The 19,475-nt window shown below is 71.4% G+C and overlaps 4 protein-coding genes across 7 annotated transcripts; 2 read left to right on the top strand and 2 right to left on the bottom strand.

Annotated features, from left to right (window-relative positions):
- The first annotated feature begins 439 nt into the window (after window positions 1-439).
- On the top strand, window positions 440-1,882 carry TSPAN10 (tetraspanin 10). The gene is made up of 3 exons (XM_068413257.1): window positions 440-505; window positions 900-1,489; window positions 1,576-1,882. The coding sequence occupies exons 1-3, from the start codon at window positions 440-442 to the stop codon at window positions 1,880-1,882; spliced, it is 963 nt and encodes a 320-aa protein (XP_068269358.1).
- A 192-nt stretch (window positions 1,883-2,074) lies between these two features.
- On the bottom strand, window positions 2,075-6,038 carry PDE6G (phosphodiesterase 6G). Of its 3 annotated transcripts, none has more exons than XM_068413470.1 (4): window positions 3,382-3,491; window positions 2,519-2,745; window positions 2,380-2,420; window positions 2,075-2,263 (listed from the first exon to the last, which is right to left on the bottom strand). In XM_068413470.1, exons 2-4 carry the CDS (start codon window positions 2,662-2,664, stop codon window positions 2,187-2,189), a joined length of 264 nt encoding a protein of 87 aa, XP_068269571.1. In that variant the 5' UTR covers window positions 2,665-2,745; window positions 3,382-3,491; the 3' UTR covers window positions 2,075-2,186. The 3 variants fall into 3 exon arrangements, 1 of the variants encoding a protein (XP_068269571.1); XR_011049315.1 differs by lacking the exons at window positions 2,075-2,263; window positions 2,380-2,420 and adding exons at window positions 4,947-5,403; window positions 5,977-6,038 and having other exon boundaries at window positions 2,656-2,745; window positions 3,382-3,496; XR_011049316.1 differs by lacking the exons at window positions 2,075-2,263; window positions 2,380-2,420 and adding exons at window positions 4,947-5,403; window positions 5,977-6,038 and having other exon boundaries at window positions 2,656-2,745.
- A 117-nt stretch (window positions 6,039-6,155) lies between these two features.
- Window positions 6,156-8,375, top strand: CCDC137 (coiled-coil domain containing 137). The gene is made up of 6 exons (XM_068413469.1): window positions 6,156-6,312; window positions 6,617-6,744; window positions 6,951-7,161; window positions 7,456-7,538; window positions 7,628-7,707; window positions 7,916-8,375. Exons 1-6 carry the CDS (start codon window positions 6,200-6,202, stop codon window positions 8,123-8,125), a joined length of 825 nt encoding a protein of 274 aa, XP_068269570.1. The 5' UTR covers window positions 6,156-6,199; the 3' UTR covers window positions 8,126-8,375.
- Window positions 8,376-10,094: 1,719 nt separating this feature from the next.
- On the bottom strand, window positions 10,095-14,560 carry GPRC5C (G protein-coupled receptor class C group 5 member C). 2 transcript variants are annotated; one of them, XM_068413241.1, is made up of 5 exons: window positions 14,111-14,560; window positions 11,935-12,985; window positions 11,308-11,402; window positions 10,983-11,150; window positions 10,095-10,809 (listed from the first exon to the last, which is right to left on the bottom strand). In XM_068413241.1, exons 1-5 carry the CDS (start codon window positions 14,396-14,398, stop codon window positions 10,777-10,779), a joined length of 1,635 nt encoding a protein of 544 aa, XP_068269342.1. In that variant the 5' UTR covers window positions 14,399-14,560; the 3' UTR covers window positions 10,095-10,776. The 2 variants fall into 2 exon arrangements, with proteins under 2 accessions (XP_068269342.1, XP_068269343.1); XM_068413242.1 differs by having other exon boundaries at window positions 10,983-11,129.
- Between the last annotated feature and the right edge of the window lie 4,915 nt (window positions 14,561-19,475).

Genomic DNA, 19,475 nt, shown 5'->3' with positions numbered 1-19,475 from the left:
CTGCCTCGGTGCCACAGCCACACTAGTCCCCCGTGCTGCCTCGGTGTCACGCTACAACCGTCCCTACCGCCACCGCAGCGCTCGGCCTTTCGTTCCGCCAACACATCTGTGTCCCCGCTGCGGGGCCCGGGCGCGGGGCCCCCCGGTGCCTCCTCGCCCCCTGCACGGGGCTCGCGGGGGGGGGTCCCATGGGCCGGGCAGCGGGATGGGGGCTCTGCTGGAGCCTGTCCCCCCACTCACCCCAAACCCCGACGCATCCCGCTGTGCCCTTGTTACCGACCCCGCTATCGGGGTGGTGGGCTCGGGGGCTGCGGTGGGGCCGGGCCGGAGCGGGCCCAGCTGCGGGACCGGCGGCCGCAGCCCTATTTAAGCGCCGGCCGCAGCCCCTCACATGATGGGGGTGTGACTGGCCGGGCCTGAGCACCGGGCTGCGAGCAGGATGGCGCTGAGCAGAGCGTGGCTGTCCCGGCCCCGCGGCGGGGAGGGCACCCGGCTGCTGCCCCAGGTAACGCCGGGGCCCTGCGGGACCCCCGGTCCCCTCCCCGGGACCCTCAGCCCACGCTCCTGCCCAACGCACCCCGTGATCCCTGACTGTGGGGTGCTGGGTGCCGGGGTGCTGGCTCCATGCTAGAGCCCGCAGCACCCGCATCCCTGGGGGTGTCCGTAGGGGGGATCTGGGGGTCCCTGGTAGGGGCAGGGGCTCTGGGGGAGCACCCGTGTGCTCCCCATCTGTTCGGAGCCCGGGGGCTCGGTGATGGGCAGGGGGGCTCTTGCCAAGGGGGTACGTGGCGGCTCCGTGAGCCTCTGACGGCCCTGGGTGGGGGGTACGTGGGCTGAGGGGGGGGGGGGGGTCTGGGGGGCTGCCCCGCTGGCTGCGAGCGGCTCGTCTGTCCGTGCAGGCGTCCAGGCTGGTGGAGCTGCCCTACTCCTCCGATGACGATGATGGCTCGCTGGCCGGGGACACGGATGTTCCCACGGCCGAGCAGGACCCTGGGGCACGGTGCCCCGTCCCCCCCAAGCCGGGGATCTTCAGCCAGTGCGTGCGGTACCTGGCCTTCCTCTGGAACCTCCTCTTCCTCCTGCTGGGCCTGCTAGCCCTGGCTGTGGGGGTGTGGGGCCTGCTGGCCAAGGGCTCGCTGCGGGGGGAGCGCCTGGCCCCGCTGGGCTCTGACCCCATGCTGCTCTTCGTGCTGGTGGGGCTGGGGGCCAGCACCGTCTCCCTGGCCGGTTGCCTGGGCGCCCTGCGCTCCAGCCCCTGCCTGCTGCGCTTCTTCGTGGGGGCCGTGCTGGCCTTCGCGGGGCTGGAGGTGCTGGGGGGGCTGCTGCTGCTGGCGGCGCGGCGGAGGCTGCGGGACGCCCTGCGGGACGCCCTGCTCCTCTGCCTCCTGCGCTACCACGAGGAGCCCGACCTGCGCTTCCTCGTGGACGAGCTACAGCGGAGCCTCCAGTGCTGCGGCCTCGGCTCCTACCGCGACTGGGAGACCAACCCGTGAGTCGGGGTGCTGGGGAGGGGGTGTATGGGGGGGTCTGTCCCCGTGTATGGACTCAGCAGCTCTCCTTCGTCCATCCCCGCAGGTACTTCAACTGCAGCGCCCCGGGCGTGCAGGCGTGCGGCGTCCCTGCCTCCTGCTGCCTGCACCCCGGGCAGAACGGCACCGTGGCCAACACCCAGTGCGCCTTCGGGGTCCTGCGCCTGGGGGACGCGGCGGCCGGCGCCGTCGTGCACCTGGGGGGCTGCGTGGCACAGCTCGGCGCCTGGCTCCGCGGGCAGGCGGGCGGCATCGCGGCCGGCGCGGCCGTGCTGGTGCTGGTTGAGGCCGCCGGCGCGCTCATGGCGCTGAAGGTGCTCAGGGACATCGCGCCCGTCGGGGCGTGGGATTGAGGGCGTGCTGACCGACACCGTGGGGTCGGGGGGGTGTGTGTGTGTGTGGGCTGATCCAGCCCCAAATAAACCTCATCAGAAGCCTGAACTCCTGTGTCCTGTCTGTCCCGTGTCCTGTCCATCCCGCCCCGCAGCGAGACGCTTTCCATCCGCCCCCCCGCCGACCCCAGACCACGACACCAGGCTCCCGCGTTCGTTCTGGGTTTTAATGAGCATTTCTCCAGGCTGAGCCCCCCCGCGCGGACGGGGCGGCTTCTACCTACGCAGCGCTACGGGGCAGGCGATGGCGAGGGCCACGGCCCGCCTAGATGATACCGTACTGAGCCAGCTCGTGCAGCTCCAGGTGGCTGAAGGCTTCCCAGGGGCAGATGACGGTGATGTCTGGGGAGAGGAGAGAGCCTGCGTCAGCACGAACCCCCCAGCCCGGCTGCGGGCGGCTGTGCCTGCAGCCAGCCCCGCTCCCCACCCGCTGCGAAGGGGGAACGGGACCCCCGTACCTGTTCCCAGCCCCTCCATGCCCGGGATGTCGTCGCCGAACCTGCAAGGAGAGAGAGCGTCTGCCTTGACCCCCCACCCCAGGCTGGCACATATGGCCGCAGCCCACCCCCCCCGCCACCGGCTCCCTGCCCCACTCACCCCTGCACCCCCTTTTTGGGGGGCTTGCTTTTGAACTGCCTCGTCTGCCTCTGCTTGAATTTGGGGGGTCCCTTCCGGGGGGTGGCGGGTCCCCCGGTCACCCTCGTGACTGACTTGACCTCCGGCTTGGGGGGCTCTAGGCTCATGGCTGTGTCGGGGCTGGCAGCCTGCCCTGCGTCGCGGTTGTCCCTGCGGGTCCGGCGCTGGCACGGGACGGCTCCTCACACCTGATGGAGGGGGAGATGCAGGGACATCAGCTTCTCCTGCCACCCACAGGCACCCTGTGCCCCCGCTCCCACCCTGTCCTGCCCCGGCGCCCCTCGGCTGTCACTGATCAGCTTTGCAGCCCGCCCCAGAGGAGACCCCCCCCATCTCCTCGCAACCTTGACTTAGCCCAGCTCAGAGCCCGCTAATCCCCTTACCCCAAAGGCACGGAAGGGCGTCCCCGGGGCAGCAGAGCTGCTGCCTCCCCTTGGGGCTGTTCCCCCTGCCCCAGCGTGGATGTGACACCCAGGGAGCCCCTCGCCCCCGCTGTGGCTCGCCCCGGCATCTGTGTGTGCCACAGCAGGTTGGCATCGTGGGAGCAAGGTGTCCCTCGGGGCTTGTTTGCAGCGGGGTGGGCTTGGGGGACGGTGGGCATCGGTGCGAGGGGGTTCGGCCCCGCTGCGGAGCCCAGCGGCTGAGCGCGGACCCCAGGCAAGAAGTGACCCAGCCCGGGGAGAGGCCAGAGATGCTGCTCCCAGTTGCAGAGCAGGAGGCAACAGCGGGCTCCTGCCCCGAGCAAAGCAACACCCCGCCCCGGGACCCCCGGTGCCACCGGGAGCTGGTCCCGTCCCACCCGCAGAGCAGAGCCCCCGACTTACGCAGCCACCGCGGTCCCCGAGGCCAGCGCTGCTCCGCAGGAGACCCTCCGTCCTGCTGGCACACGTCCTGTAGGCGCTCTGGGTGGCCTTTCGGGGAGGGCCGATTTATCCTGCTCTGGGGTAATAGGATTATTTATGTCAGTTCTTTCCAAAGGTGTCATCTGACGTCCGTCCCCCCCGCTCCGCCCCAGGTGGGATGGGGAGGGGGTGTCTGGATTAGTGCCCCTGGGGCTGATGGCGTCAGGACGGGCAGCAAATCACCCGGGGGGGGGTCCTGCCTCCCCTCCCCAACCCACCGAGGTGTCTCCTCTATGGAACCCACTCCCCAAGAGGTCACCCCAGTGCCCCTCGACCCCAGGGACAGGGCTGAGACCACCGGGATGCGCCAGGCTTTCACCCCCCGGCCCCGAAAGCGAGGGCTGGGGGTGCTGCCTGGGTGGGGGTCCTGGCACAAATGCTGCCCTCCAAGCCATGTCCCTCCCGGTGCCACCACCGACGCCTTCACCCGGGAGACAGCCTGAGCCCTGCCTGGATGAAGGTGTTTTGGGCCAAAATCCAGCAAAATCGGGGCTGGGCAGCCCCTGCCCACGGGCCGGTATCGCTCCAGAGCTTCCCCTAATCCCAGCACTAAAGCAATTACAAAAAGGAATAATCTCAGTCCACTTTAATTGAACTTCGGCTTCTGCCACTAATGGCAATTAGTTGGGACTCCAATAAATAGGATTACGGGGATCCGGGAGCGTTTTCGATGTAGCCAGCGGAACCAGCTCCTGCTCTGGCAAAGAGCGGGGCCCTGGCGTTAATTGCTGCTGCCGCCTTGGGCTTCGTTAGCGAGTGCTGCTCAAGGGCTTCACGGCTCCTTGGGGAGGACGGGGGGGGCTGTGGGGGTCCCAGTGGCCAGGAGCCGGCGAGTCCCCCAGCCCAGCCAGGCGGGACGGAGCAGGGAATGCGCTGGGACAGAGTTGTGGGGTTTTAAGACAGAGGCAAAGGCAATCGAGGAAGAAAAGGCACCATGAGGAACAGGCTGTGACCTTGGGGCCGGGGCCGGCGCCTTGGCCTGGACCCACGTGCTCGGCCCCGCACGCTGCCCGCACCTCCTGCCCGGGGACGGGCCGGCAGCCCCGGTGCCTCCCCTGGAAGCCCTTCGTGCGGAGAAGCCCCTAAGAGGCTTAGGCACCCGTGGGGAGGGGGGTCCGGCGCGGCGCCTCAGCCCTCCCCGATCACCAGGTCACAGCCAAGCTGCGGAAGGTGCTTAAAATCCGAGCTGGGGAGCGCAAGGACGAGGCAAGAGCAGCGGCGCGGGGAGGGCTGGGGGGGGGACGCACCAGCCTGCCCTTGGCGGGGATTTTCTGTGCCGGGGGAGCGCGGCCCCCGGGAAACGGGGGGCTCAGGCCCCATGTGAGCCGCTGGCCGTCCCCAAGGGCAGGTCCCCCCCATAGATGAGAGGCCAGACAGGACCTGGGCACCGCCTGTATTCAAACCTCCAGGACCTGGCGGGGCTCGGACCACCCCCAGCCCGAGCTCAACACACAAATAAATAAGTTTAAATAAGTTTAAGTCCAGACCCCATCGCCCAGCCTGGAGCAGAGGCTCCCAGGGGTGTCACTCGCTGGTTTCGGGGGGGTGTGGGGGGAATCTGTCCTTCTGTGCGCGCAGCCTGATCTCCATCCTGAGGATCATCTTGATGTTCTCGTCCTCCACGTGCTCCTCCACGGCGGCCAAGGCCCGCGCTCCGCCGTCCCGGTGCCGCGCCAGCAGCTCCTCCACGTACCCGACCCACACGCAGTTGGGGCAGCCGGTGCCGCAGCAGTGCGTGGGTGGGGGGGGCATCGGGGGGGCGGCCGGAGGGGCCCCCTCCTCGCCCTGGGGGGTGCCCGTCCCGCCGTCACTCCCCGGCGTGTCCGAGGTGCCGCCGCCCTTTGCCGGGGTGTCCGAAAGCTCCCGAAGGCCGGAGGCGTTGGCGGGGTGGGGGGTCCCCTTCCTGAGCACCCCCCTGGGGCTGCCGGCGCCGTCCGGGGGCTCCTGAGAACCACGACCCCACGCTGGTGCCAGCCCAGGGGGGAACCGCGGGGGCAGCCCTGCCCGCTGCGCCCCCCGCCCTGGCCAGCGGACCCCCCCCAGCACCCTGCTCCCAGTGCACCCCCCAGCCCACCACCACCGTCACCCCCCAGCAACACCCCCTGCCCCTCTCAGCCCCCCCATCCCCAGTGCCCCCCTATTCCCCCCCTCAGCCCCCCCATCCCCAGCGCCCCCCCATTCCCCCCCCAGTCCCTCCATTCCCAGTGCCCCCCTATTCCCCTCCTCAGCCCCCCCATCCCCAGTGCCCCCCTATTCCCCCCCAGCCCCTCCATTCCCAGCGCCCCCCCATTCCCCCCCAGCCCCTCCATCCCCAGCGCCCCCCCATTCCCCCCCCAGCCCCTCCATCCCCAGTGCCCCCCCACTCCCCCCCCTCAGCCCCCCCATTCCCATTCCCCCCCTATTGCCCCCCATCCCCAGCCCCCCTTGACCCCCCCCGATCCCCCCCCCATCCCCAGCACCCTGTGCCCCCCCCCCCTCCTCCCGTGGGGCCCCCCCGGGGTCTCCCCCCCCACTCACCCCCCGCCGCGCCCCCGCCAGCCCGCGCGCCCCCCGCAGCAACATCCGGCCGCAGTTGCCCCGCCCCCGTCCCACCTGAGTGGCGGCTCTTCCGGCCAATAGCAGCCCGGCGCGGCCAACTCATAAGGGTTTGACGGCGGGGCGGAGCCAATAGGGAGCAGGGGGCGGGGCCGAGCGGAGGGAAGCCGGAAGTGGCGGCGGCGGCGTGGGGAGCGGCGGGGCCATGGGCCATGGGCCGGGACCGGGCCGCGGCCGGAGGTCGGGACAGGGACAGGGACAGGGACAGGGACCGGGACAGGGACCAGGGCGGGGACCCGCCGCCCCGCGCCGCGGCAGGTCAGTGCCCGTTGGATCCGGTGGGGATCGGGACTCGCTGGCTCCCGGTGTGCGGCCTCGTCCCACGCGGGATCAGGGGGTCCCCAGGGCCCGCCGGTGGCCCACCGTGCCCGGGTCCGCTGGTGCCTCACCTGGGTGCTCCGGTACCCTGCCATGCCCGGGTCCCTGTGTCCCTTCATGGCCGGTGTTCGGGTCACTGTGTCCTGCTGCTCCCGTGTCCCGCCGTTCCCGGGTCCCGGTGTCCCGCCGTTCCCGGGTCCCGGTGCTTCAGGGCAGGCCTCACACCATGTTCGTTCTCTGCCAGGAAGGAGAAGAAGGACAACATGAAGCCCAAGCACCCCGACGAGCAGGAGATCCCCTTCCGCCTGCGGGAGCTGATGAGGAGCCGTGAGGCCATGAAGCGCCCCGAGCCCGGGCAGCGGCGGGTGGCAGGTGGGGCGCGGAGCTGGCCCGAGCAGGGTCCCCAGGGCCTGGCCGAGGAGCCCGCACCAGCCTCACCGTGCTGCGGTGCAGCTAGAGGCAGCCAGAGCCTGCAGTGGGGCATCCTGCTCCCGCCGGTGACGTCCCATCCATGCCCTGCCAGGGGGAGGGAACCCCCAGATTGTCACTGCTGCAGTAATGTCACCCGTCTCTCCTAGAGAAGAAGCAGCAGCCCCAGTCAAAGGGCCCCGAGGCGCAGGGAGACATCCCTGTACCCAAGTTCAGGAGGGGCAAGGGGGAGTCGGAGCGCTCCTACGTCTGCCGCATGGAGCAGGAGGTGCAGCGCGTCCTGTTCCTCACCAAGAACCAGCTGCAGCGGGAGCCGGAGAAGGAGGCGACGGCACCGGAGAAGTCCAAGAGAAAGAAAGAGTGAGAGCAAAGCCACCGGGGCTGGACCGGGTCAGCCCAGGCCAGTGCCCCAGGCCGGTTCTGGGTGTGTGGCGGGCGCTTCGCCAGTGCTGCAGCGACTGGGAGTGCAGGTGGAGGGCTGCAGGGCTCCTCTCCGTGGGGTCGAATCTGTGGGACCGGAGCCACAGGCCTGCTTCACACTCCTGCTGGGCTGGAGCTGGGGGGCCCCAGGTTTTGGGGGGATCCCGTGGGGTAGGAACTCACTTACTTGCTCCCCGTCCGGTCACGAGCCCTGGCCATAACGCAGCTCTTCAGGTTTCAGAAAAAGAAGCTGGAAAAAGTGCGGAAGAAGAAGGAGGAGAAGAAGGAGGCCGTGCTGGAGAAGAGCCTGTTCCAGGGTGGGTCTGGCGCAGCGGGGTGGCTGGGGTCCCTGGGGGGTGGCCGGGGGAGCTCCCGCCTGACACCGGCCCCTGCTTCTCTCTCTCAGACACGGTGGCGTTCGGTGAGGTGGTTACGCAGCCGCCCACCATCACCTCGCGGCCCAGGGGCCAGGGCCCCGCTGAGCAGGTGAGCTGGGGTGGGGGGGCGATGCCTCCTGCCCCTCCTTCGTGCCCTCGGGTACCCGCAGGTCTGGGCTGGACCCGTGTCATCTCCCCCTCCCTTGGGCTGGAAATCAGGGCTGGGAGGGCAGCGGTGGCCTCAGCCTCCTGGTGACAGTTCCTCGGAGCCCTGTCCTGCCTTTTTCATCCATCGGCCTCCCTCCCTCTGCCCGCAGGCTGGACGGAAGCAGCTTCTCCTGACGTCTCACCTGGGCCAGAGCCGGGCGTCCGCAGCGTCCCCGGCAGCCCCGGTGTCGATGGCTCGCCGGCGCATCGTGGAGGAGGAGAGAGCACGTGTCATCCAGGCCTACCGGGACATCCAGAGGCGCAAACAGCGGGAGGCGGCACGGGGCAGCACCCAGGCCAGGCGCAGGGTCCCCCGCTGAGCCCGGCCCGGAGGAGCTGGGCCTCCCCGGTCCCACCGAGGGCGTGCAGGCAGCGCGCAGGCAGCACGGGACCCCAGGACTCGAGGGGGACAGTTGTCCTGACCCTGCTCTTCTGTTGCCGAGCCCTGGGGCTCCCCACAGCCCCGCACCTCGGGGCACACCGTGGGCTCGGCGCCGGGAGCCCTGCGGTGCCGCGGACCTGCTTGTAGTAAAAGTGCCACTGAGCGCCGATGGCGTGAGCGTGTCTGTGCCTCCCTGACCTCCGCTGCCAGGAAGGGACACCACTGTGTGTGTGGCTGTGCCGGGTGGCGTGCCGGCAGATGGCAGTCCCAGCCCGCACGTCACTGTCACATGCTGAGGGCTGGCCCTGGCAGGGCTGTGGTGGGGGGCAGGACCCTCGTTGCTCCTCCTGTCCCCGGCCACGACCCCTCCGGCTCCCGGTTGGAGGAGCCGAGCCCCGGGGACACAGAGCATGCCGCAGTCCTGCAGGACTCACCTGCATGGTGTCACCTCCATCGTCACCTCTCGGGGACGCTGCGTGAGCCCCGAGTCCGCAGCGGTGCTCGCCCCTGCCCTGGCACCACCACCCTGCCCTGGCACCACCACCCTGCCCGTCCCCGGCAGACACCCACGGTGACCACGGTGCCCTCCCTGCTGCCACGGATGCTGCCGCGGCCCCATGGCTGCACCCACCCACCCCAATACCACGTCACCCAGCACGGCTGCAGGGCCCCACGCACCCCGACAGCCCCCCAGCTCCCGGCCCTGGCGGGGGGGGGTCCGGGGGGCTGCTCCCAGCACAGCGCAGCCCAGGGCTGGTGCGGCGGCTTCACCTGCGCGGCACAAAGGCAGCGCTGTTCGGCGGCCCCGGGGCCTGCACAAAGCGTTGCCTGTCGGAGCGGGGCTGGCCCCGGCGCTGCGGCCGGCGCTGACGGCAGCCGGTGGGATCCTTCTGGAGGGGCTGGGGCCGGCGCGGGGAGCGGAGCCACCAGCAGCTCCGGTGTCCCCTGCCAGAGCTGAATGGGGGCAGAGTCTTTGCACCTTGGTTTTGGGGTGACTTTGCCGTCCCCGGGGCTGTCACCTTACCTGCACACAGGGACAGCAGGGCTCTGCCCGTGCCTGGCCCGGGATGGACGTGCCGTGTGGGTGGCACACGCCGCGGCCGTGCCGTGCTGTGCCACGCAGTGCCAGCGGCTGGGAGGAGGCTGCGCTGCGGTTGCAGCGGCCTCAGGGACCTCAAGTACCTGGTGCTGCCTGGAGACGGCCCCGCTGCCGGCTGGCGCCAGGTAAACACGGGTGACGCAGCGCAGCCCGCGGGGGCACAGCCGGGTCCTGCTGCAACCAGCCGGCTCCCACGGCCACCCGTGGCCTTCGGGGCTGCCCGGCCGTGTCCCTGTGGCCCAGAGCATGGCACATGCCGGCTGGCAAGGGCATGGCCAGGACACAGCGCATGCCAAGCTCTTGCTCGCGCGTTCCTCACAGCCGTGCCCGGTGCTCGTGGCTGCAGCCCCACCGCCGCCGGCCCGGCTCCGGCTCAAGGAGACCAGGTCACCCACCTGCCCCCACGGAGCCATTTCAGCCCCTGAATAATTCACGGCGCTGCTGGCCGCGGCCGCAGGCTTCCTGAGAAATCACCGCAGAGGGAAAAGGCAACCGGAGCAGGAGAAACCGCCCCTGCCCTTGGCACGTCCTCCGTGCCGCGTCCCGCCGGGCAGCCCATCTGCCCTGCCAGGGCTGCCGGCTCCCGGCCCAGCGGCCCCATCTGTGCCCTGGTGCACGATGCCACGGGAGGGGACAGGGAGCTGGGGACATGGCTGAGGGCCCTGCCCTGTGCCCCCCCCAGGAGGGGGACGTGGGGCTGAGCCCGCCGGCGCCGTGGTGAAGCCCTTGGTGGTGGTGGGGCCAGGGATCGGGTGCCGGTGGCGGCACGGCTGGGTCCCCCCTCCCCGTCACGGGCCGCAGCACTGTGTAGGAAAACCCACCTTTATTGGGTCTGACCTGAAAAAAAGGGGGGAGAGGGAGAAGGACGGAGAAAGCCACGAGGGGCCCGGCTCCCTCCTGCTCCCCGAGCCCCGAGGGGGGAAGGCACCGAGGAGGCGGCCGGAGCCATGGGGGTTCCCAGCCCCAGCAAGGCACTGATCCCCCAGGCCCTGAGCAGCCCCCCCCTTCCCTGGCAATGGGGAAACTGAGGCACGGTGGGAGCCGGGGCTGGGGAGAGCTGTGTGTCACCTTGTGCCCTGCGGCAGGACGGTGCCAGCTCGGCTCAGGAGCTGTGATGTCCCCAGGGCTGGTGAGGGTCAGCGTGAAACCAGGGGCTCAGCCTGGATGGTCCCTGGCCTAGAGGGGACGGGGCGTCCGTGTGTCACGAAGGCAGCGAGGGGACGAGTCGGGGTGGCCCCGCGGGAGCCGGTCCTTGCGGCAGGAAGGGCAGCAGGGACGCGGGGGTCCGGGCAGGGCTGGCAGCTTGCGGGTGCCACGGGCGGGCAGGAGCACTGACTCTGGGACCGCGTCCGGGCGTCCGCTGCGCAGGAACCGGCCCCGGCCGGGGTGGGATGGAGGCGGCGGGGCAGGACGAGGCTTGGCGAGCCCTCGGGAGCGGGACGGTGGGGCCACGGCTGTGCCAGTGCTGGGGGATCCGTGCTGCGGGGGCTTCACCACCGGTTCCTGCCGTACGGGGACTGCACCTGTGGGCAGAGCGGGACGGTGCTGGTGTGGCACGGTGGGGCCGTGGCATGGGCCGGCAGACCCGGCTCTGGCACTGGGCAGAGCCACCCCTGCCCCATCCCTGCCCTCCCACGGGAGATGCTGTGGCAAGGACAGACTTTGCCCCCACCCTCCGCGTTGCACATTAACCCACCTGGCAGCTCCGGCCGTCCCGCTGGGCGCCGCCGTGCCGGGCCTGTGCCGCGAAGGCGTCCTCGGCTCGCAGCGTGGAGCTGGCGCTGCCGGCCGCCGGGCTGGCGGCGGAGGCGCGGGGCAGGATCACGTCGTAGGGACCTTCGCTCTGCGGGGCAGACACGGGGGGCTGTACCGGCGGGGGGAAGGCAGCGGGTGACCCACCAAGGGTACAGCAGCCCTTGGGACATGGGGGCCACCCCCCCAGAGCCCCCCGCACCCCGTCTGTCGGGTAGGACGTGGCCACCCCCGGGGAGCCCCAGGTAGCCCCGCGGCGTCGCCCTTACCGGCCCCTTGTGCATCAGAGCCATCTCGGTGGGCTGGTAGACGCTGGTCAGGAGCTGCCCGTTGTAGCCGCTGTACGGGGACACCGGCTTCTTGGCTGCAAACAGAGGGGGACGGTGAAGTGGGGGGGGGGGTCACACTGCCACCCCCACCCCACCGGGGAGCCGCTCCTCGTTAGCAGGTTTAATGAGCTGACGAAGCATCTGCGCCTTTCCCGGGGCACGGGAGGGATGTCCCCAGGGTTTGCACTGCCGCGCTCCTGGCACAGCCCCTGCCCACCCGGGTGTGTTAGTGTAGGGTCTCTGGGGGGTGGCACAGGTGCTGCTCAGGGACACCCACACCACGCTGGTCCCCACTGGGGCAGCTGCCACCACCCCATGTTATTGTAGGGTCTCCCGAGCGGAGCGGCTGCCTGTGGCGCAGGGCTGGGAGCCGCGGGCACCCCGCGCCAGCACCCTGGCAGCCGCTGAGCTCAGCCCAAACTGGTAGACCCAGCCCAGCGAGTTTTTGGGAGCTATAACCGCGGCAGGCGTCAATCCCGGGCGGGTCACGGCCAGCCGTCTGGCCGCCGCCAGCCCCGGTGCCAGTGCCCTACGGCGGGAGGGTCCCCGGTGAGCCCCGGCGCGTACCGAAGGAGGGCTCGTCCATGGAGAAGGCTTTGTTCTCCACGAACATGCTCTGCGACTTCTGCTCCTTGAGGATGGTCTCGTAGCCCACCCCGCGCGTGGGGTAGCCGTCGTCCTCGAAGGGCTGCTCCGAGTCCCGCCGCGTCACGTGCGTCACCTCGGGGATGACGTAGAGGAGGAGGAAGGCGCAGGCGTTGGAGACCAGCGCGATGGCCAGCGTGGGGTCGTCCCAGCCGGGCTTCTCGCCCGCGCGCTGGTTCCCGTAGAGGTACATGGCCGTCCACGCCACCCAGATGGCCACGGAGAGGCCCGTGGTGGCCAGGATGAAGGCGCCGTGCTTGCGCCAGCGGCCGTAGCGGCCGCAGAGGGCCGGCCAGGCGGCGCCGAAGGCGGCCACCAGCAGGAACATGACGTAGATGAGCGCCATGACGAAGTCAGCGTCCTCCAGGCGGCACGGGTCCGGCGAGCTGCCCTCCTGCCGCGCCACCGTGATGATGAGCCACTCGGCGTTGATGATGACCTCCACCAAGGCGAGGAGCAGGGCCACCGCCAGCGTCACCCAGCCCCGCGGGCTCCGGTTCCTCCGCACCAAGAAGTTGAGGGCCACGGCATGGGCCAGCAGGCTGGAGAAGCAGATGCCGAAGAGGACGCCAAAGAGGAAGCGGCGGGAGGCGCAGGTGGAGAAATCCGGCCCCACGATGAAGTCAAACGTCAGGCAGAAGAGCCCAAAGGTGCCCAGGAGGAAGAAGACCTGCGTGGCCACCAGGCTCTTCTTCTGGGGGTCCTGCACGAAGGGCAGGCTGGCCACCAGCACGATGGTGAGCACGAAGCTGGTCACCACGCCGAGGCTGGCCACGGCCTCCAGCACGATGCCCCACGCCGCCGAGAGGTCGCAGAGGTTGTAGTAGAGGGAGGAGAGGTCCTTGCCGCAGCCCGAGGGAGGGGTGCTCTGGCCACCGGCCGCGGGGAGCAGGGCCAGCAGCACGCAGGCGGCCACCGGCGGCACCACCACAGCACCCATCCTGCACCGTGGCGCGGGCGCCGAGCGGGGACCCTGCGGGACAGAGAGGGTGTGAGGAAGGGGGGACCAGGGCTGCGGCTCGGCTCCCGGCGCTGCCTGGGCTGTCACCGGGGCTCAGAGCATCCCTGCCCGCAGCCCCCGGCTGGGCAGCTCCCGCGGGGCCACGGCGAGCCAGGGGGTCCCGGGGAGCCCCGTCTGTGCTGGCACAGCCCAGCCCACCCCAGCACGGCCCAAAGCAGCCCCAGACGGGACCAGGCAGACGCGCGTCCCCCGTGGGCTCCTTGCCTGGTGGCCGGGGGCAGCTGAGGGGGGCTCAGCCCCCTCTGCCCCCCACATGCTCCCTCCTGACGTGGGATTTCTCGGAGCGCGGCCGGCTCCGGGGCTGTGTCGATCCCTTCTGCCGGGGCTGGCAGCACCGTGCCCGCTGCCTTCCCCTGAGCGCGGGCCCGGGCCGGACGGCGGAGGTAACGCCAGGGGACAGGGCTGTCCCCTCGGCTCGTCCCCACGTGCCAGCGTGTTCCCCTTTCTCCTCTCCCACTTCCCTCCTCTGGCTCTGGGCACTGACCCAGCGCAGGGCCCGTGTCCGGCGCTGCCGGTTGCTGGCACGCAGGCAGCCGCAGCCTGGCACGGCACGGCACGGGGGTCCCTGTCCCCTCTCCTGCGGCCCCGGGGAGCGCGGGGTGGGCACGGGGAAGAGAAGGCAGCGAGGACCCTTCAGCCCCACAGCTGGGGGGGGAACCTGGCAGGAGACCAGCAAGGTGACCCGGGGCTGGAGCGGGGCCGGGACCCCCCCCCCCTGCTCCCCCAGCAGCACCCGCAGCCCGGGCAACCCCCCCGCACCCGGGGCTGCCGGTCCAGGGGGACGGGGACCCCCAGCACCGCGCTGGGACCGAGCCCCCGTCGCTGGGACCGGCCCTACCGCTCCCCCCCGCACCCCCGGCCCGGCTCCCCCCGCACCCCGGCCAGCACCGCCCCGGTTCCCCGGCGCTCCCGACCGGTACCGGCCCCCAAACTTGCCCCGAGCCGCCCGCACCTCCCCGGCCAGGCGAACCCGCGGGGGCGGACGGCTCCGGGCGCCGGGTCCCGACCCGTTCCCGACCCGGTGCCCGGTCCCCCGTAGCCCCGCAGGCTTCCACCCCCCTCCCCGGCCCCGCTCACCGGCTCCAGCGACCGGAGCCCGGCGCTCCGCTGGCCCCGCCGTGCCGTGCCGTGCCGTGCCGAGCCGTGGGGCCAGCCCCGGTCCCGCAGCACCGTGCGCGCCTGCCCGGCCCGGCCCGGCCCCTCCCCGAGGTGCGGCTCTGCCCGGGGCCGGCCGGGACCTGCCCGCTGCCGCGGGGGCGGGGGGGCACCGAGCCGGGGTCCCGCACCGGGGCACGGAGGAGGCTGTGCGGGGGCAGAGCCCTGGCGGGGGGGGGCGTGGACCGGGCCGGTAGCCCACCTGGCCATCAGTGCAATGAGTTTGTGGGGTCTCAGCCCGGAGGAGCCGGGTCAGCCCGGCCCTGCTGAGCTCGGGGGGACGGCGGGGGCTGGAGCGGGGGGCTCTGCCGGGGCAGCATCACCCACTCGGGGCCTCGCACCGACCTCCGCTGGGCGCTGGGCCCGTGGCACCGAGCTGGCGGGTGGGAGCGGGGCTCCACGGGCGGCCCCGCCGTGTAAGGATACACCGGGGCCCGGAGGGGCCTCCCGGAGGAATGTCAGCTGACGGCTAAAGCCGGAGCCCTTGGCAGGGCGGCCGGGCCCCACAAAAGCCCTTTCTGCGAGGGGCCGGGGGGCGCAGGGCAGCCCCGGGTGGCACCTGGTGGTCCCTGTGCCAGCGGGGGTGGCCGTGCACCCCAGGGCTGGGCATGGGCACCCCGCAGTCACCCATCGCAGGGGCTTGGGGACGAGCCCCCGGAGGCTCGGGGTGCCCTGGGGGACCCGGGGCCCTGCCAGCCCCGGGGAGGTTTCCAGGCGGGCGCTGCTATTTCGGGAGGGTGAAGCAAGAGGGTGAAGGATGCGGACGAAAGTTCAACGCGCCGCCGGCGGGTCCTCGCCCAGCGCGGGCCGGGGTGAAAACAACCCACGGAGAAAGGGAGGCAGAGCTGGAGCCGGCAGCACCCACGGCACGAGGACCGGCACCCGCCGGAGCCCGCGGGGAGGAGACGGCGCGTCTGGGCTGGGTGCTGCACCCGCTGCCGCCGTCCCTCCTGCCCTTCTTCTTCCTAAAGAGCGTTTGTGTTTGGGAGGATCGTCCCTCCCTGCTGGGGCACGTGCACGCGCGGGGGCTCTGCAGAGAAGCCTCTCGTGCCTCAGTTTCCCCAGGGAGGCGGTGTTCAGCCACGCAGGGCTCAGTGGTAGCCCCGGCTCTCTGGCAAGGGGTCAGCCTTGGGCAAGCAGTGCCGGGAGCGTGGGCCAGCTGCCCTGCTGACCACGGGCCCGGGCCATGGAGAGGCCCCGCTGCACGCGGCTTCCTGCCGGCTCCTTCCTTCCGCCGCGGGGGGCCGGCGGGTTTCCCGGCTGCTGACTCAGCACGAGCCCCCCACCGCCCCCGCACCGCCGGGGGGCCGCTGGCAGGGGTCCGGCCCGCCGAGGCTGCCCCGCGGCCGAACCGCTTTCACCCTCGTGTCCCCCCACCACGGCGGGTGATTTCCTCCCCTTCCCGTGGGGACCCTCATGGCTTTCCAGCCCTCGCTGCGTGCCCCTGGTGTTTTTGTAGGTCCTACAGAAATGCCCCGCTGGGGAGGTGGCAGCGGGGTAGGTTGGGTGTGATGCCATTGTGTGCCGGCTGCCTTGCAGGGACCAACCATGGGCTGTGAGGGACCAGCTGCCCTCGGTCCCCTCCGGGGGCAGCTCGTGCCTGGCACAGCCCTTTTGGCAAGGGCAGAGCCCGCTCCCGGCGCTCGGCTGCCCTGGGTGGGCTGGGGACCACGGTCCCTGCGGTGGGACCAGGCAGAGCCGCTCCCTCTGGCCCAGCAGCCACGGTGAGGGGCTGGGATGCAGCTCGGCACGGCACTGGGACCTGGGCCAGGCTTCCCCGCCGACTCACGCCAAAAACATCAGCACACCGGGTACATTTTTTCCAGGCTTACCTTTCCTCCGGAGCCGCGGGCCCGGGTGGCTGGCATGGCTGGCACGGTGGCACGGCTGGCTGAGCCCTGGCTCCTGCTCGGCCGGCTGCGGCGGCTCACCCCGGCGAGGCGAGAGCCGTACCCACGTCCCGGAGGGGCCGTACCCGGGGCCGGGGGGTCCCCGCTCGCCCCCCCCAGCCACCGCCACCGCTCAGGCCGGGGCCGGGGAGCCGGTTTCCACCCGAGCCGGTTCTGCCCTGCCCGGAGCCCCTCGCCGCCGGCGGACGCGGTCAGCACATTTCCACCTCCTTCTCCAAGTAAATAAGCGTCGGTTGGCGAGGGGGGGCCGGCGGCGAGTGGGGCTGAAGCTCCTGCCCAGCGTTACCCTTGCTGGCACAGCCCCCTGCCCCGCAGCCCCTCCAGCCCCGGTGAAGGGTCCCGGGTGGGATCCGGCCCTGGCAGCCCCCCGGGACGGGTGCCCCTGGGCGGGAGGCGCTGCCCGGGTTAATACCTAATCCCTTCCCGGTCCTGCTCTCCTCACATGCCAGAATTAATGGAGCGAGCACCTCCCAGGTGCCACCCGCTCGGGCTTTAACCCTGTCACCGGGCACACTGGCAGGGCCCGATCCTGCCTGGCGTAAGGGGCACCGACCTGGCCGGGGGCCCCGGGGGCATCGCGGGCAGGCGGGTGCGTGCCGGTGCTGCTGTGGGTCAGCCCCATGTCCTGGGGGGGGGTCAGGGCTCATCCCACGAGCACCGGGGGGCAAACGCTGTGCCCCATCCCACCCCGGTGCTGGGCACAGCCAGGGCTCGGCAAGGCATGCAGGGGGGTCTCTGTGCCCTGCCTGGGGCACCCCAAATCCCCTGGGGCCAGCGGAGCCCCTGCCCCCCAGGGCACCCCCGGGCACCGTCCTGCCCCACTCTGGGGAGTTAGAGGGGATGGGCTGGTGTGGGGGGGATTGCGCTAAGGACCCTACGGGGGAATGAGGGTGGGGAGCGGGTGGGCAGGGCTGGTGTGGGGTGCCGGGGGTGCCAGGGGTGCCGGCTCCCTGCCCCGGACTGTGCCGGCTCTGCAGAGCGTCCCGTCCATGCCCTCTGGTGGCAGCTGGGGACAGGCAGGCTGGCACGGCACGGCTGCTCGCCCAGCGTCGCACCAGCTTGGCACTGGTGTAACTGGGAGGACAGCACTGGTGCTGGGTGCGCTCGATGCCGGGGGCCATCACGGACCCCCTCCCCTGCAGCCGGTGGGAGATGCTGCACCCTTGCTCTGGGTGCACCGGGGTGCCCAGGGGCTGCAGCCTGGCAGGGCGGCTCTCCCGGGATGTCACGGGTGGCAGAGGGCCACGTAGTGGTCCATGGTCAGCAGGATGGTGACCCAGGTGGAGGCGTGGTTGGCTGTGAGCTCCAGCACGTTGACGGTGTGGATGAAGGCGCTGGGCACCACCCGGGCCAGGATGGCTGTCTGCAGGATGAAGCCCACGAAGATGATGAAGACCTGGGTGAGGATGTCAGAGGTGGTCAGGGCCAGCAGGTACCAGTACGATGGCTTCTTGGTTCTCGTGGCCAGGTGGGACAGGGCCACGGTGGTCAGGACATTCACTGGAAGGAGGGGAGCGACACGTGGCAGTGAGATCTGGGGGCTCAGAACCCCCCCAGGACCCCAGGGATGCCCAGGCTCTCAGCCCCCCCCAGCACCCAGGACCCCAGGGATGCCCAGGCTCTCAGCCCCCCCCAGCACCCAGGACCCCAGGGATGCCCAGGCTCTCAGCCCCCCCCAGCACCCAGAACCCCAGGGATGCCCAGGCTCTCCCAGGGCCGCAGGGCGAGCGGCCCCAGGCCCCGGCTGGCGCGGGGAGCTATAAATATCACGGTGCGATGGGGATTTGCTGATCTGATTAATCTCTTCCCTGTGTCAGCCCCAGCAACGCAAATACCATCTGTCCCTGCTGCTGTGGCACCTGCCCCGTGGCGCTGGGCTCCACAGCCGGGGCTGGGTGGCCGCGGGGACCGGGCTGGTTTCCCCCACCCCTGACAGGGATGGCTCCGGGGCGGGTGGGCTCCCACAGGGGCAGTTGCCCCACGTCTGCCTCCATGGCTGCCCACGGTGGCACTTTTTGGAGCTGCCCGCTGTCCACGGATGCTGCAGGACAAGGGACTCAGGATCCCGTGGGGACACCGCGGTGACGGTCCCCATCCCCGCAGCGGAGGGTGGCCGAGCTACCAGGGGTGCTCCTTGTTCATCCCCTTTGGCTCCGTTTGTTGCCTTGAAGAAAACTGGGTTAAAACACCCTGTTCTGGGGTAGCTGCAGGGGCAGACGAGGCCCTGGCTCCCAGCCCGGCTGGGTGCCACCCGCTGGGACCCAGAGGGGGATCCTGGAGGGGGGTCCCAGTAGTGCCAAGGGGGCTCGGCCATCCCCAGGTGCCAGCTGGCTCCTTTGCCAGCAGCATGAGGCAGCGGCCGTGGCCGTGGCCGTGGCCGTGGCCGTGGCCGTGGCCGTGGCCCTGGCCCTGGCCCTGGCCCTGGCCCTGGCCCTGGCCCTGGCCGTGCCCCCCGCCCGGATCGGGCCCACGCCGCTCCCGTCCATTCATAAATCCGGCTGGCACCGCCCCCCTCCCGAGCTCTGCGCTTCTATTGGCTAGAGGGGAACCGGGCTTCACCCAATCAGTGAGGAGTCCTCCAAGAATGGGGAGGCCAAATCTGAGCGCTGCGTTCTGATTGGTCAGAATCACTTCTCCCTCCCCCCCACAAATTAGCATCTCCGAGGGGGACCGCGACCCCCCGGGCCCTAGTGCCGGAGTGGGGTGCGGGGGGGGGGGGTCCTGAGCCCGGGGGGGGGTACTGGGTACCGCTCCGGTCCCAGTCCGCCCCTGGCCCCAATGGGACCCCAAACTGGCCCCCGACGGCTCCGGGGGAGGGGGGTGCCCCATTCCAGCCCCCCAGCGATGGATGTGCCCCCCCAGCAGTGCCCGCGGTGGGGAGGGGGTCCGGGGGGGCTTTGGCCCCTGTGCCCCGCCGGGGGGGGGCAATTAACGGCACATTAGAGCCGGCTGATGAGCGCGGGGGGGTCCCCGGGACCGGGGGCATCAGTCCCGCAGTCCCCACCCGGGGTCCCCCTCCCCAAGCCCTGCGGAGATGGGCTCTCACCTCCGTGGCCCCTGTGCCACCCGCTGGGCGTGCGGTGCCAACTCCCCTGGGCCCGGAGAGCTACCGGTGGCCGTGTTCCTGCCGGTGTGCCCCCCGTGGGTGCCGGGGAGGGATTGGGGTGTGAAACCGCGCTGGCACCTCGCTGTCACCTCGTTGTCACCTCGCTGTCACCTCGCTCAGCAGCTCAACGCGGAGCTGCGACACCGCGGGCACCGGCACTGATGCCATCAGCCCGGACAGATACTCGATAACCGGGAGGGGGTAATGTCCCCCCGCCCAGCTCCGGCACTGCCCCGCGCTGAAGGTCACAGCGTCTCCCCGCGGTGTCCCC

The sequence above is a fragment of the Nyctibius grandis genome, chromosome 15 (genome assembly GCF_013368605.1).
Source record: "Nyctibius grandis isolate bNycGra1 chromosome 15, bNycGra1.pri, whole genome shotgun sequence".
Taxonomy (NCBI): domain Eukaryota; kingdom Metazoa; phylum Chordata; class Aves; order Nyctibiiformes; family Nyctibiidae; genus Nyctibius; species Nyctibius grandis.
The sequence above is the reverse complement of the archived record's forward strand: the minus strand, read 5'-3'. Positions and strand labels throughout refer to the sequence as shown.